Genomic DNA, 15,957 nt, shown 5'->3' on the forward strand with positions numbered 1-15,957 from the left:
GACCAGGGAGTTGCAGAGGGAACGATCCCTGCGGAAAACGGAGAGGAGTGGAGAGGGAAAGACGTGCTTAGTGGTGGGGTCCTGTTGAAGGTGGCGGAAGTTGCGGAGGATAATGTGCTGGATGCAGAGGTTGCTGGGGTGGTAGGTGAGGACAAGGGGAACTCTGTCCCTCTTGTGGTGACAGGAGGATGGAGGGAGGGCTGAAGTGTGGGAAATGGAGGAGATGAGGGTGAGGGCATCATTGATGACGGTAGAACGGAAACCATGATCCTTAAAGAAAGAGGACATTTAAGATGTCCTGGATGGCAGATAAGCCAGAAATGATGCCATCAAAAATGTCCTTCGTTAAACGAGGAGGAGCTATATTTGCTTTGCTACACATCGTTCTTCTTTAATAAACTGAGGTTTTCTACTTCAGTTTCCAAAGCAAAGCGATACCAATAGCAATCAGGAAAATTTGATGTTCATTCTGGCCACATCAGACTGCACTACCCTTCTCTCAAAGGGTGCCCCAACAGGTCACCCTGTTGTCTAGTAACCTATCACTGTAACACAAACAGCTTCAAGTTTGTAACATTACCATTTGTTAATACCATGTAAGATGGATTACATTTATTCTACTGGTTTCTATGTCTTATAAAATCAATCAAGTATATTTGAATAAATTTAGTCCATCTTACATGGCATTCTTAGAGTTAAATGTCAGATTTTTACACTTTTCACACTGCTGCCTAAATAATAAACTTCCTCTATTTATTCAATTCTTCATAATGTTGAAAGCTATTTTAGTATTATACTTGTAAGAAATATTTAAGGAAACTTAAAAAAAAAATCTTAGGATACGTTCAAGTGCTTCCTGCCATATGGCTCAAAACTGTTCTGGATGTTGCAGCTAGTGGTGATCGTTCACCTCAGAGAAGGGCAAAGTGAAGCAAAGACGAAAGTAATTTGCCCCTATCTAGATCTGTTTGAAAGGACATTTTAAATTCACTATGAACTAAGGTTAGCCTAGAATCCTTTGATGGTGGAAGAAGGATGGTTGTGCAAAGGGTCAACAGATGTATTTGGTGAGAAGCCATTGCTTTATGTTACAGAAAGCCCAAACAGCAGATAACCATAAGACCATATGATATAGGAACAGAATTAGGCCATTTGGCCCATTGAGTCTGCTCTGCCATTTTTTCATGGCTGATCAATTTTTCCTCTCAGCCTCAATCTCTGCCTTCTTCCCATATCCCTTCATATCCTGATGAATCAAGAATCTATCAACCTCTGCCTTAAATATACATAACAACTTGGCCTCCACAGCTGCCCATGGTAAGGAAATCCACAGATTCACCACTCACTGGCTAAAGAAATCCATACTCATCTGTGTTCTAAGAAGACACTCCTCTACTCTGAGCCTGTGTCCTCGGTCTTAGGCTCTCCCACCATAGGAAACATCCTCTCCACATTAACTCTATGAAGGTCTTTCACCATTTGATAGGTTTCAATTAGGTCACCTCTTATTCTTCTGAATTCTGGTGAATACAGGCCCAGAGCAATCAAACGCTCTTCCAATGACAAGTCATTCCATCCTGGAATTATCCTTGAACCCTTTCCAGTTTCAGCACATTCTTTCTAACTTCAGAGGCCCAAAACTGCTCACAATATACCATGTGAGGCCTCACCAGTGCTTTATGAAGCCTCAACATCCGTGCTTTTGTAACCTAGTCCTCTTGAAATGAATGTTAACATTGCATTTGCCTTCTTCACCACAGACTCAACCAGCAAATTAACCTTTAGGGAATCTTGCACAAGGACTCCCAAGAAACCTTTTTCCATTTCGAAAATAGTATACACTTCTATTTATTCTAACAAAGTGCCTGACCATATACTTCCCAACACTGTATTCCATCTACCACTTCCTTGCCCATTCTTTTAATCAGTGTAAGTCCTTCTGTACTTCCTCAAAACTACCTGGTCCTCCACCTATCCATGTATAATCCACAAACTTTGCAATAAAGCCATCAATTTCATTATTGAAATCATTGACATATAACGTAAAAAGAATCAGTCCCAACACAGACCCCTGTTGTACACCACTAGTCACTAGCAGCCAACCAGAAAAGGCTCCCTTTATTCTCACTCTTTGCCTCCTGTTTTATCCATGCTACTATATTTTCTATAATACGACGGGCTCTTAATTTGTTAAGCAGCCTCATGTGTGACACCTTGTCAAAGGCCTTCTGAAAATCCAAGTACACAACATCAACCATTCCCTTTTGTCTATCCTGCTTGTTATTTCTTCAAAGAATTCCAACAGATTTGTCAGTCAAGATTTTCTGTTGAAGAAACCACACTATCGCCTATGTTACCATGTGCCTCCAAGTACCCCACAGCCACATCCTTAATAATCGACTCCAACATCTTGCCAACCATTGAGGTTAGGCTTACTGGCCTATAATTTCCTTTCTTCTGCCTCTCTCTCTTCTTGAAGAGTGGAGTGACAATTGCAATTTTTCTGACTTGCGTACCATTCCAGAATCTAGTGATTCTTGAAATATCATTACAAATGCTGCCATGATCTCTTCACACACCTCTTCCAGAACCCTGGGATGTACACCATCTGATCCAGGTGACTGATCTACCTTCAGACCTTTCCATTTCCCAAGAACCATCTCCCTAGTAATGGCAACTTCACACACTTCATGCCCCCTTGCACCTGGAACTTTCACCATACTGCTGGTGTCTTCCACCGTGAAGGTTGATGCAAATACTTATTCAGTTCATCCACCATTTCCTTGTCCCCCATTACTACCTCTCCAGCATAATTTCCAGCAGTCTGATATCCACCCTCACCTCTTTTTCACACTTTATGTATCTGAAGAAACTTCTGGTATTCTCTTTAATATTATTGGCTAGCATATTTTTGTATTCCATCTTTACCTTCTTAATGACGTTTTAGTTGCTTTCTGTTGATTTTTAAAAGCTTCCCAATCCTCTAACTTCCCACTAATTTTTACCCTATTATATGCCCTCTCTTTGGCTTTTATGTTGGTTTTGACTTCTCTTGTTAGCCATGGTTGTGTTGTCTTGCCTTTAGAGTACTTCTTCCTCTTTGAGATGTATATATCCTGAGCCTTATGAGTTGCTTCCAGAAATTCCGGCCATTACTGCTCTGCTATCATCCCTGCCAGTGTTCTTTCCCTTCTCAAAACTCGGGTTGAATTCCATCATATTATGATCACTTCCCCTAAAGGTTCTTTTACCATAAGCTCTCTAATCAATTCCAGTTCATTGCACAACATCAAATCCAGAATAGCTGATCCCCGAGTGGGCTCAACCATGAGCTGCTTTAAAAAGCCATCTCATAGATATTCCAGAAATTCCTCCTCTTGGGAACAGAATATACTCTGCTCTATTTAAACTTACTAAGGCCTTGTTCTATCTTTGGAAATTTGTGCGTCTGATGCAGAATGATGTGAGCACATATTGAAAATGGATACAAGGGTAATAGATATCACAGATTTTTCTGTTCATTAATACAGTTTTCATTTCTAAGAACTAGTTTTATATCTGAAATAAGTAAAACCTTGTAGAAATAACGATAAACAATTCATTTGTCTCATAACTGCACTTCATTTTTTATGAATCTAATGGCTTGTGTTGGCGCGTGGCCAAGTGGTTAAAAGCATTGGTCTAGTGATCTGAAGGTCGCTAGTTCAAGCCTCAGCTGAGGCAGCGTGTTGTGTCCTTGAGCAAGGCACTTAACCACACATTGCTCTGCGATGACACCGGTGCCAAGCTGTATCAGCCCTAGTGCCCTTGTACAACATCGGTGGCGTAGAGAGGGGAGACTTGCAGCATGGGCAACTGCCGGTCTTCCATACAACCTTGCCCAGGCCTGCGACCTGGAAACCTTCCAAGGCGCAAATCCATGGTTTCACGAGACTAATGGATGCCTATAATGACTTCTAGCTTACTGCTAGTTTGGCCTCATATACTATCTTACTATATTTCTGAAGTAAATATCTGAGTATGACTAATCCAGCAATGGTCCCATTCTTTGGATGAATGTTCTATTCACTTCTACTCAGTGAATAGCAGGAAATGTAAAACTAGAGATTAAAGATAGGAAGAACGTGGTCCATGCTTGGAAGTTTATCAAGGGAAATGATGAAAAACACTCAACATGAAAATGTTCGGCATAAATTAAAAGTATGCAAAGTTGAAGAACTCACCTCTAAAGTAGTTAATACTATTTTTTTTGCAGAAGAAAAATAAGCATCCCACAGGAATTGTGTTTGTTGCCTAAGTGCCAATATTTTCTCATGATGGATAGATCTGGTAATTGAAGGAACCTGCAAAACAAGGAATGAAACTAAGTGAAAGAAATAAACAAACAATACACAAAGTAAATGCTACTTTCCACTGTCGCAAACACCAGAAACTAATGTAATATATATCTACTAGTGCCATTGAGATCATGGAAGAATTATATCTTCTTACTGTGAATTCATTCTTCAGATGTTTCATTCCTTGCTTTCAAATATGCTTTTGCTGCTTTTCTCTTTTCATTCATTCTAAATTAATAATCATTCAGTTTCCTTCTAGAACCTACTGCCCTGATGTTACTGAAATTTTCATTTAAAAAGAAACAAACAGCTGAAGGAACTAGGCAGGTTATGTTGCATCTGTGGAGAAGTTTCTCATCGATATCCTGCATCAGGACTGGGAGTGTAGAGAAGAAGCTAGGATAAAGTGTGTGGGGTGAGGGGTGAGGCAGGAATTGGCAAGTGATAGGTGGAACCAGGTGAGGAGGTGGAACCAGGAGGGATCGTGGAGCTAGAGTTAGAGGCTGGAGGGTGATAAGTAGAAACAAAGGGCTGCAGATTCTGGAATCCACAATTTGAAATTTCAAAATTCACAGATCTACTCTTGTAATCTACTGCCTCTCCTTCAAAATCACATTTCTCTTCCAAGTCCTTGACTCTGTTGTTGAAGATCTGTGACCATCTTCCCCACAAGGTCAAGCACGGACATCTGCAATGAAGTTTGCCATTGCCCATCATGCTGAGACAACCCTTGGCCAGTGCACCTCGATTCATGTTAGAATCCTGCCATTCTGTATCTGTTCGCTCGTTCAAGTTCTCCAAGATACTGTGTGACAACATTTCATGTTCCTAAAATTTAGGAATATCATTCTATTTATATGGGCAGATGGTATTTCTTAGCAGTGTCCACTTTTCTACTTTTGAAAAATTGAGACCTGTGGGATTTAAAGTTTCCGGAGAATTCAAAAAATTCAAGGACAGTTCCAGAGTAATCATGGCATCGTGCTATGCATACCTTTAGCATATAGTGAAATTTATATAAAATGAATTCTGTTTATACAGTTCATGAAGATCATTAAGAAAATAGATGTTATCATACATTTTGTCACAGTCAGATTAACATTTTCAACCTGAATGGCAATATTTTGCTCCATTACAAGCACTCTCAACCAACTTTTGAAAATGCTCGACTTTACTGTATTTAATTTAAGTTCAACAGTTTCCTTTCTGAGAAAAAAAGCATACCAGTGGGACCAGAGTTAAACCAGCCGCAGTAACAAACATTACACCTCTTGCAATATTAAGGATATTTCCTATGAATTGTGCAATAATGTTTTACCTTGCTGTCTTTTTAAAATTCTTTACACTGTCTTGCATAAGTTATGTATAATTTATGTTTGTATTTTGCCAGGACCTATTTGTCTGTAATGTTTCTACAAGCAGGCTTTTCATTGTACCTGCAGTATAACTCACTGTATAACTCACTGTATCACACATTATAATGAACTTGATGTGACCAAATTGTACAATTTTCACCTCATTCACAAATGTGAATTGTAAACTTGGTAGGTGGTCAATATGAACAAATTTAGACTAGGCAGCCAGTCTTTGTGAAGATACAGTCAAATAATAATCATGTCACAGATGTAAACAACAAATAAAAACAAATGCACATCTGGCTACATCTGGCAGGAACATGAAAGAGCTGCTATTTAAGGTATAAAACTTTTTGCAGTAATAAAAATTACGAACAGTAAGTTATGAACAGAATGTAACTGGAAGAAGTCATGTGGATCTGAAAGAGAAAACAGGCACACAGAGAAAATCAGAGCCAAAGCTTTGATGGGAAACATGCTTACAGACAAATATGGCAAATGCAAAAATACCATTGAGAAAGGAAATAATTTAGAAGCAGGTACAGTCGATTCAGGGGTTACATTCAATGAACTATGAATGCATCTGTAACTAAGGGAATGTGGTATTGCAAATTAGAACCATTTTAGCAAGTGGTTAGTGGAAAACATACTGTTGATTGGCTTGACACATCAGCAGAGATTCGGTATAATTTTAAAAAGCACCGGTGAAAGCTTGCCTCCGCCTTTGAAAGGGAGCAGGTTTCCTGTGTGTATTCATTCAGTGAAAAAAAAGTTATGGGAGATGGAGAAAAAGGAGCCATCTTTAAAAATGGGTATCACCTTTATTTTTAACATCTTTCTTTAAAACAGATATTCAGAAATGATGATTCTGTACCTTCACCAGTCAATTTGTGACAATCACTACAGCTCGGGACTTTGGAGTTCAGAATTCAATTTCAGCGTCCTTTGTGAGCAAGTTTGTATGTTCCTTCCCACGTGCACATAGATCTCCTTCTGCTGCCCCAGTTTCCTCCCATCGTACAAAGAGGTACTGTACCAGCTAGTGAGTTAATAGGTCATTACAAACAGTCCCAACATTAGGCTAGGGTTAAAATGATGGGATGCTAGGCAGAGCAGCTTGAAGGGACAGAAGGGCTTGTTCCACCCTGCATCTCCAAATAAGTAAGTAAATAAATAAATCTTGTGACAATTTGTAGATGTCTATATTTACATGAATATAAACCTTAACAGTTCATGTGTATCAGAACCAGAGCTTGGAAGAAAATTGCTTGCTTTTGAACATTGAAACAAGTATTATTATTTAATGCTCTTCAGATTTGAGATGATTTGACTTGAATGTTACCCTAAGCTGCAGATCTAATTGTTAGTTTCTTTAAATACAATAGTTTTAATTATAAATTCCAATCATACCTATGGCTGGAAATGAATGAAGTGATAGTGGATGTGTTGTTGTGATTCACTAATCTACCAAAACCACCTGGATTCCTGAGTTGTTCCATGAGACCATATGACATAGGAATAGAAAACTGCAAATGCAATTCCATTGTGCAAGATAACATTGTGCAAGTAAACCATTGGTCAGTTAGCTTAACATCTATCATTAGGGAAAGTGCTGGAAATCTGTTTTTAGTGATGTAATGGTGAGACATTTAGAAAAGCACAAAACAATCAGTGTCAGTAAGGGTTTTTGAAAGTAAAGTTATGTTCAATAAATTTTCCAACATTGTTTGACGATGCTGGGAGGTTTTGTTAAACATACAGGTAAAGGCAGATGTAATGGTTGTACTTCCACAATACATTCAATAAGATGCAACATAAAAGATAACTGCATCACCATTTCATTTTACAGCGAAAAGCTATTGCCAGATTTTTGTAGGACTAGCCAATTCTTTCTATATTTATTACAACCAGTTGTGATATAAAACTTTTTCCAGTGGAGTAAGGTAAAATTGAAAGTTGTACTGTAATGGTGTTGGACTTGCCAATCACAGAGTTCTAAACTCAAACGAAGATCTTGAGCCCTATCGGATATAAATAGCCTTGGGTACTCTCGGTAAAGGGAGATTATACTGTAACTACCCAATCTTCAAAGAATAGTTCACTTTCCTGTTTATTCTCCATGGCGAGTTTAGCTGTCAATACCCACTATTTGAGTGGTGGGTCCCCTCTCCCTACCAAGGAGAAGATACTTCCAGCTAACAAAGTAGTTTAAGACATATTTCATTTACTTACAGAGATACACATTTAACTCCAAACAACATTATTAAAACACATCTAAAACTCACAGATGGTTTATATCTTAAACACTTTGAAATTACAATCCATTTCTAAAACAGAAAGGATTTCAAAAACACAGGTATAATTCTTATAAATTAAAAAGACATACCAAAAGTGCAGACTTTGTCATAGAAATCGAGCCAGAGGAATGGTTTCTAGTTCACCCTGTGTTTCTTTTATTCTTCTTGATGTTCCTTACCCCATTCCTAATAAGTCTGAAATGTTTTCTATATCTATACAATTTCTTAGCCACCAGGGTGACTTATATACACATATATATCTTCTCAGATACCATTTTTATACAAAAGGTCTAAAAGCTGCTTGCTGACATAGTTCCAGCTATCTACAATTAATCCTGTAAAACTGACTTCTCTGAGTACATAAAACTCCCAACTTATAATATATCAGTTATTGATATGCTAAGTGGTTGTTTACATCTGGTCTGCAGGCTTCCTGGAACTAAGCAACTTAGTCAGCGTTGTCTGTTTTGAACCAAGCCAAATTAAGTAACCCATTGTCTGCTACTGCACCTCTTTGAGAGGCAAGACAGGATGTTATGAGCCAGCGGGTCTAAGGCTCCAGAGAGCTTGTTTGCAAAGCTGTCTATAGATCGTTGTTTATTTTAACTTTGAACTGCTTTCCAGTTCCATTTTAAGAACTGAATACTGGCTCCGGTTTATGACCAGAAGCTAAACAAAGCATAGAAGTGGAAGTTTACTTACAACTGTCTGCTCTTGACAAGTGGCAACTGCTATGTTTAGAATGCAAGCTTTGCAAAAAAAAACAAACAAGGAGACCACTGGCCCAGGAAGCAAATTTTCATCACAATGCATTTTTAAAAATGAATGCAGAGATTTGCGGTAGAAGTGAAAGAACACAATTCTGTTGTAACAAAGCTGCTAGCCACCAGTATCATTGCATTGATATGCTGGCACTTGGTGTCAGTGGCAGGCTATCAGCACATCACTGTGAACAGCATGGCTGGGTATGGATTTACATTTCCTAGACATGTTGCCAATAAATTGCTGTCTCACAACATCCCAATACAAAATGTTAAGGCTCTAATGTTATCTCATTGGGCATGCTCGAACAAAGTATTCCAACAAGCTAAGCCAACTGTCAAAACTATCAAGGTCTTTCAATATCTTTAACACTGTGCCAGGCATTAAAAAAAAATTGGAAAAAAAAACAAAGAAGGAAAGAATTAAAAATCTTACAGTGATAACATTTCCTTAAAATAAGAATTAAAACATTTAGCAAAATTTTAAAAAGTATGTAACTTTATATTGTGGTGCCACAGTGGAATAGTGGTTAGTGCGACACTACCACATTAGAACATTAGATCATTAGAAAGTTTTTGACAAGAACAGGAAATTCAGCCCAACAAAGCTTGCAAGTTCCTATTCACATAGTGTGTTGAAATAACTATCGAGTTTAGATTTGGAAGTCTCTAAGGTACTCCTCTCAACTACACACCTAGGTAGTTTTTTCCATGTGTCTACAACTCATGGGGTAAAGAAATGCTTGCTACTGTTATTCTGAAATTTCCTCTTAACCAGTCTCCACCTATGGTCCCATGTCCTTGTTGATGGATTAATTCGGAAGTAGTAGCTGGCATCCACATTACTTATACCATTAATGATTTTGAACACTTCTGTCATGTCTCCTCTCATTCTACATCTATTTAGACTAAAAAGATTTAATTCTTTCAACCTTTCTTCATAGCTCATACCCTGCAGTCTAGTTGCCCTTCTCGGGACTCTCTCCAGTGCCTTCACATCCCTAGCACAATATAGAAACCAAAATAGTACACAGTATTCAAGGTGTGGTCTCACAAGTATGACTATCACTATGACATTATATAGCCCAACATTCTCTTAGCCTTCTTGATTGCTTCTGTGCATTGTCTAGATGTTGATAGTGTTGAGTCTACCAGGATGCCCAAATCCTTCTCAATCAATACACTTTCTAACTCAAGACTCCCCATTGTATATTTCTATCTAATATTTCTACTTCCTATATGTAATACTTTACATTCACATACATTAAAGTTTATCTGCCCACATCTGGATTTTGTTTAAATCTAACTGCATTGATTCTGCAGCCTGAATGTTATCAGCCCGTTGCCCTAATTTTGAGTCATCAGTAAACCTTACTAGTTTATTTGCTATCTGCTTATCCAAATCATTAAGGTAAATCAATTATAGCTCAAGGCGTCAGGGGAGTTCGGAGTCCATTTCTGACGCCATCTGTAAGGAGTCTGTACATCCTCCCTGTGGAATGTATGGGTTTTGTCTGCATGCTCCGGTTTCCTCCCACAGTCCAAAGATACACCGGTTAGTAGGTTATTTGGTCCTTGTAAATTGCCCTGTGATTAGGTTCAGGTTAAACTGGGGGACGCTGGGTGCCATGGCTTGAAGGGCCAGCAGGACCTTCACTGTGTCTCTAAATAAATAAATCTCTTCAATCCGTCACAACCATTCCTCTTGATTCGACTAATTGGACTTGCTGTTGCTGTGCCAGATTTAACCTGCCTCAGGCTTAGGCAGTAAATTCCCTATTATGACTGTTAGGCATTAACAGGAAGTTCACTGTATTCATGGGTGCATTGTTGGGCAGCTGCCAACTAACAGTCAGCCATAACTGAGTTACTTCCAGTGAAGATGTAGGAAGCACTCAATGGGTCAAGCAGCATCATTGGGCAGCATTTTGGTTGAGGACCCGTTGAAACAAGTGGAAAAGTCATGAAATAAGTGGAAAAGTCATGGAACAAATATGTTAAGTTGGAGAGAGGGATAGAAGTGGAGACAACTGACAGGATATCTGTGAAAGGATGTAGATAAGAGTCAAGGTATTAATTTCCATAAAAACTGGCAGTCGATACAGAAAGAAAAGCTAGTAACAAAGTGAAATGTTACTATATCCACATGATGGACGGGTGTACATGGAGAGAGGAAGGTAGAAGGGAGGAGGAAAGGAAGGGAAGGGGGAAAGGGGGAAAGGGGAAAAGGAGGGGAGGGGGAAGCAGGAAAGGAGGAGAATGGGGGTGTGGGAAAGGGAGGAGTGAAAGAGAGGGAGAGGGAAAGGGGAAAGGGAAAAGGAAGAGAGAGGGAAAGGAAAGGGGAAAGGGAGATGGAGTGGGGGGGGGGAAGAGTGAGAAAACAAGTTAATATAAAACTGATTTGTTATCTTTTACTTACCAGGTAGTCAGGAAATGAGGTGACAAAGATAAGTAAATCAGAGTGGGCGTTTGACAAAGAATTAGTTATAAGTGAATGGAGATTCATATTTGCTCTGTGGATTGAACAGAGATGTTCTACAGAGCAGTGAACCAATCTGCATTTTCTTTCTCTGATATAGAGACAACATCATGAGAAATGAATACAAAGTTGGAAACAATGCAAGTGATTATCCTTACAATCACTTGTAAAGGATTGTTTGCGTCCATGGATGATGACAAGGGAAATGGTGTCAACAACATGTGCACACTGAATAATTTCTTCAATAAAAACCATATAAATAAACTATTTCTAAAATCTGCAGACAAATCATTGCAAACTCCACATTGTCAACACCATCCGCACTGAAAACCGGAAAAGGAAATGTGATTGTGTACAGTTGTGAAATACACTGAACATGCCAACGAGGTAGAGGGTGATAACCTTTTGTGCACAGTTTTAATTCCTTTGTGCACTGGTAGCAAAAGATGTGCATGTGCTCACACCTTTGAGGGTACATTGACTGGAAGGTGAGGGGTGAGAGCAGAACATGAGAAACAGAGGAGATGTGGTTGAGGCCCTTATGGAAAGGTAAGGTTGAGAATAAAATAAGATATCTTAAAGGAAGTGTCATCATCGGAACAGATGCATCAGAGCTGGAGTATTAAGGAAATAGGAATGGAATTCTTATTACAAGTTGGGGGATAGGTCGAAAGAGCTGTAGTCAAGGTAACTGGTGGATTTTATTGAAAATCAGTGAGCTCTTACTTTGTTCTGAATTTCCAATATTTTCAGTTTTATGCTTGAAGTTAATGAGGAATGAAAAACCTGGGAGATCTTGAACAGAAAATTGAAAATGATTTTTTTTTCTGTAAATTACTCATCAATGTGTGATTTCTTTTAGGAAATATTCGAAGAATGCATGAAAGTGTGTCTAAAAAGTTTGATATGTGCCTTAGCATCCCACAAGTTGTTCGCAAGTCAGCTTCCTCCATAGAAACATAGAAAATAGGTGCAGGAGTAGGCCATTCGACCCTTCGAGCCTACACTGCCATTCAGTACGATCATGGCTGATCATCCAACTCAGAACCCTGTACCTGCCTTCTCTCCATACCCGCTGATCCCTTTAGCCACAAGGGCCATATCTAACTCCCTCTTAAATATAGCCAATGAACTGGCCTCAACTGTTTCCTGTGGCAGAGAATTCCACGGATTCACCACTCTCTGTGTGAAGAAGTTTTTCCTAATCTCGGTCCTAAAAGGCCCCCCCTTTATCCTCAAACTGTGACCCCTCGTTCTGGACTGCCCCAACATCGGGAACAATCTTCCTGCATCTAGCCTGTCCAATCCCTTTAGGATTTTATACATTTCAATAAGATCCCCCCTCAATCTTCTAAATTCCAGAGAGTACAAGCCTAGTCGATGCAGTCTTTCATCATATGAAAGTCCTGCCATCCCAGGAATCAATCTGGTGAACCTTCTTTATACTCCCTCTATGGCAAGAATGTCTTTCCTCAGATTAGGGGACCAAAACTGCACACAATACTCCAGGTGTGGTCTCACCAAGGCCTTGTACAACTGCAGTAGTACCTCCCTGCTCCTGTACTCGAATCCTCTTGCTATGAATGCCAGCATACCATTCGCCTTTTAGGTAGTCTGAATCGACTAGATTCAGACTACCTAAATTAGGTATTTGAACCTCTTAACTTCCTTCTGCAAATATAAGTATTATTATTCTTTGTCTCTATTAAGCAGAGTCTTTCTAAGTTTTAGTACTTACCCATCCATAGGGCATTGCATTTAATGCTTAGCCCTCTATCATTACGCTCCAACACTTAGAATGGTATCACTCTTGAACTACAGATTCAAATCTTCTCCACTCATCCCAATTATTCATCTGTTACAAATGGAGTGGGTGCATGTTGTTGGGATAACTTGTTCCTAAAGATGTGTTCTGACTTGTGAGTTAATGGGTGTTAACTATATAAATTTAAAACACCTAGGTGAAAACCACAAGACATGGATGCAGAATGAGGCCATTCGTCCCATTGAGTCTGCTCTGGCCTTCCAAGAAACTACGTTCATAATTTGGCAGAGTCCATAATTTAAGAATATGATAGATTAAGTAGGTCTTTTAAAGTAATTACAATATGTAAACCTTGAGGGCTGTAGAAAGAAATGAGGAGTGTGGAAAGTGAGATGCTACTGACATTTCAATCTACATACTACTTACTTGACTGTTTTTAGTTTATCACAAAATCTGTCAATGTCAGATCTCATAATAGTAACTAATTTTAACATTTCCCAAGATCTAATTCATCCCTGAAACCAGATCATTATCTAGGACTGAGCTTATCATCACACACCTATAGGTAGAACTGCTCCAACTGCACATATTGTATGAATTCAGGCACAAAGTCCAGGATTCTTCATAATTTTAATCTTAACCATTAATATTCACAGATAGAAGATTCTTCAAAGCTCTCTGATGTTTACTCCCCAATGCTTAATGTGCATGAAGCTGATAACATGAATTTGTTAAATATCTTATCTAGATGCAGCTTCTCAATTATCCAGGCTGTTTGATTTATTGGCTCAAATAACCATATTTTATTCCCCAAGTTCTCAGCAATTGTCAACAAATCCCTCAGTTTTGAAAAAAAAACAGCCTCATAATCTGCCAAAAAAATTAGTTGATAAAATAGGGATAATTTCAGACATCAAAATTAGCAGTATCGTATAAGTTTTTTTAAGTATGTTAAAATTAAAAGAGAAATGAGAGTGGATATAGGACTACTAGAAAAATGAGGTGTAGGCACGTGGCCAAGTGGTTAAGACATTCGACTAGCAATCTGAAGGTTGTGAGTTCGAGCCCCAGCTGAGGCAGCGTGTTGTGTCCTTGAGCAAGGCACTTAACCACACAGTGCTCTGCGACGACACTGGTGCCAAGCTGTATCGGCCCTTGTCCTTCCCTTGGACAACATCGGTGTTCTAGAGAGGGGAGACTTGCAGCATGGGCAACTGCTGGTCTTCCATACAACCTTGCTCAGGCCTGCGCCCTGGAGAGTGAAGACTTTCCAGATGTAGATCCATGGTCTCGCAAGACTAATGGATGCCTTAAATAAGAAAAATGAGGCAGGAGAAATAATAACGGGGGATGAGGAGATGGCTGATGAACTAAATGAGTATTTTGCATCAGTCTTCACTGTGGAAGACACTATCAGTATGCCTGATGTTGTAGTGTGTGAAGGAAGAGAAGTGGGTGCAGTTACTGTTACAAGAGAGAAGATGCTCAAAAAGCTCAAAGACTTAAAGGTATGTAAGTCACTCGGACCAGATGAACTGCACCCTAGGGTTCTGAAAGAGGTAGCGTTAGAGATTGTGGTGCCATCAGAAATGATCTTTCAAAAATCATTGGACTCTGGCATGATGCCAGAGGACTGGAATTGCAAATGTCACTCCATTCTTTAAGAAAGCAGGGAGGCAGCAGAAAGGAAATTATAGACCAGTTAGCCTGACCTCAGTGGTTGGGAAGATGTTAGAGTCAATTGTTAAGGATGAGGTGATGGGGTACTTAGTGACGTAGGATAAGATAGTAGAAAGTCAGCATGGTTTCCTTCAGGGAAAATCCTGCCTGATGAACTTGTTGGAATTCTTTGAGGAGATTTAAAGGGGATGCAGTGGATATTGAATATTTGGACTTCCAGAATGCCTTTGACAAGGTGCCATACCTGAGGCTGCTTACCAAGTAAAGAACCCGTGGTATTACAGGGAAGTTACTAGCATGGTTAAAACACTGGCTGATTGGTAGGAGGTAGCGAGTGGGAATAAAAGGATCCTTTTCTGGTTGGCTGCCAGGGATTAGTGGTGTTCCGCAGGGGTTGGTGTTGGGACCACTTCTTTTTATGCTATATATAAATGATATTGATGATGAAATAGATGGCTTTGTTGCCAAATTTGCAGATGATATGAAGATTAGTGGAGGAGCTGTTAGTGTTGAGGAAACAGGTAGGATGCAGAAGGACTTAAGACAGATTAGGAGAATGGGCAAGAAAGTGGCAAATGAAATACAATGTTGGAAAATGCATGGTCATGCACTTTGGTGGTAGAAATAAACGCACAGACCATTTTCTAAATGGGGAGAAAATCCAGGAACCTGAGATGCAGAGGGACTTGGGAGTCCTTGTGCAGAACACCCTGAAGGTTAGCTTGCTGGTTGAGTTGGTACTGAGGAAGGCAAATGCCATGTTAGCGTTAATTTCAAAAGGTCTAGAATACAAGAGCAAGGATGTGATGCTGAGGCTTTATAAGGCACTGGAGAGGCCTCACCTTGAGTACTATGAACAGTTTGGGCCCCTCATCTCAGAAAAGATGTGCTGGCATTGGAGAGGGTCCAGAGCAGGTTCACAAGGATGATTCCAGGAATGAAAGGGCTATCATACAAGGAATGTTTGATGTTTCTGGGTTTGTACTTGCTGTAATTCAGAAGAATGAGGGGGGATCCCATTGAAACCTTTCGAATGTTGACAGGCCTAGACAGAGTAGATGTGGAAAGGATGTTTCCGATGGTGGGAGGGTCGATGACGAGAGGAGACAGCTTCAGGATGGAGGGGCACCCTTTCAAAACAGAAACGCAGAGAAATTTCTTTAGCGAAAAGGTGGTGTACAGTATTTGTGAAATCTGGTGCCACATGCAGCTGTGGAGGCCAGGTTGTTGGGTGTATTTGAGGCAGAGGGTGATAGGTTCTTAAGTGGACATGGCATCAAAGG

General features: G+C 39.6%; 1 protein-coding gene across 2 annotated transcripts in view; it reads right to left on the reverse strand.

Annotated features, from left to right (window-relative positions):
- Positions 1–15,957, reverse strand: part of LOC134339417 (exostosin-1-like) — a 488,758-nt gene that overhangs the window by 135,212 nt on the left and 337,589 nt on the right. For both annotated transcript variants that reach the window (XM_063035902.1, XM_063035894.1), the window contains exon 5: positions 4,224–4,343. In XM_063035902.1, coding sequence (XP_062891972.1) covers positions 4,224–4,343 — 120 coding nt within the window. The remainder of the gene's footprint in view (positions 1–4,223; positions 4,344–15,957) is intronic.

This window comes from Mobula hypostoma, chromosome 2, assembly GCF_963921235.1.
Source record: "Mobula hypostoma chromosome 2, sMobHyp1.1, whole genome shotgun sequence".
Taxonomy (NCBI): domain Eukaryota; kingdom Metazoa; phylum Chordata; class Chondrichthyes; order Myliobatiformes; family Myliobatidae; genus Mobula; species Mobula hypostoma.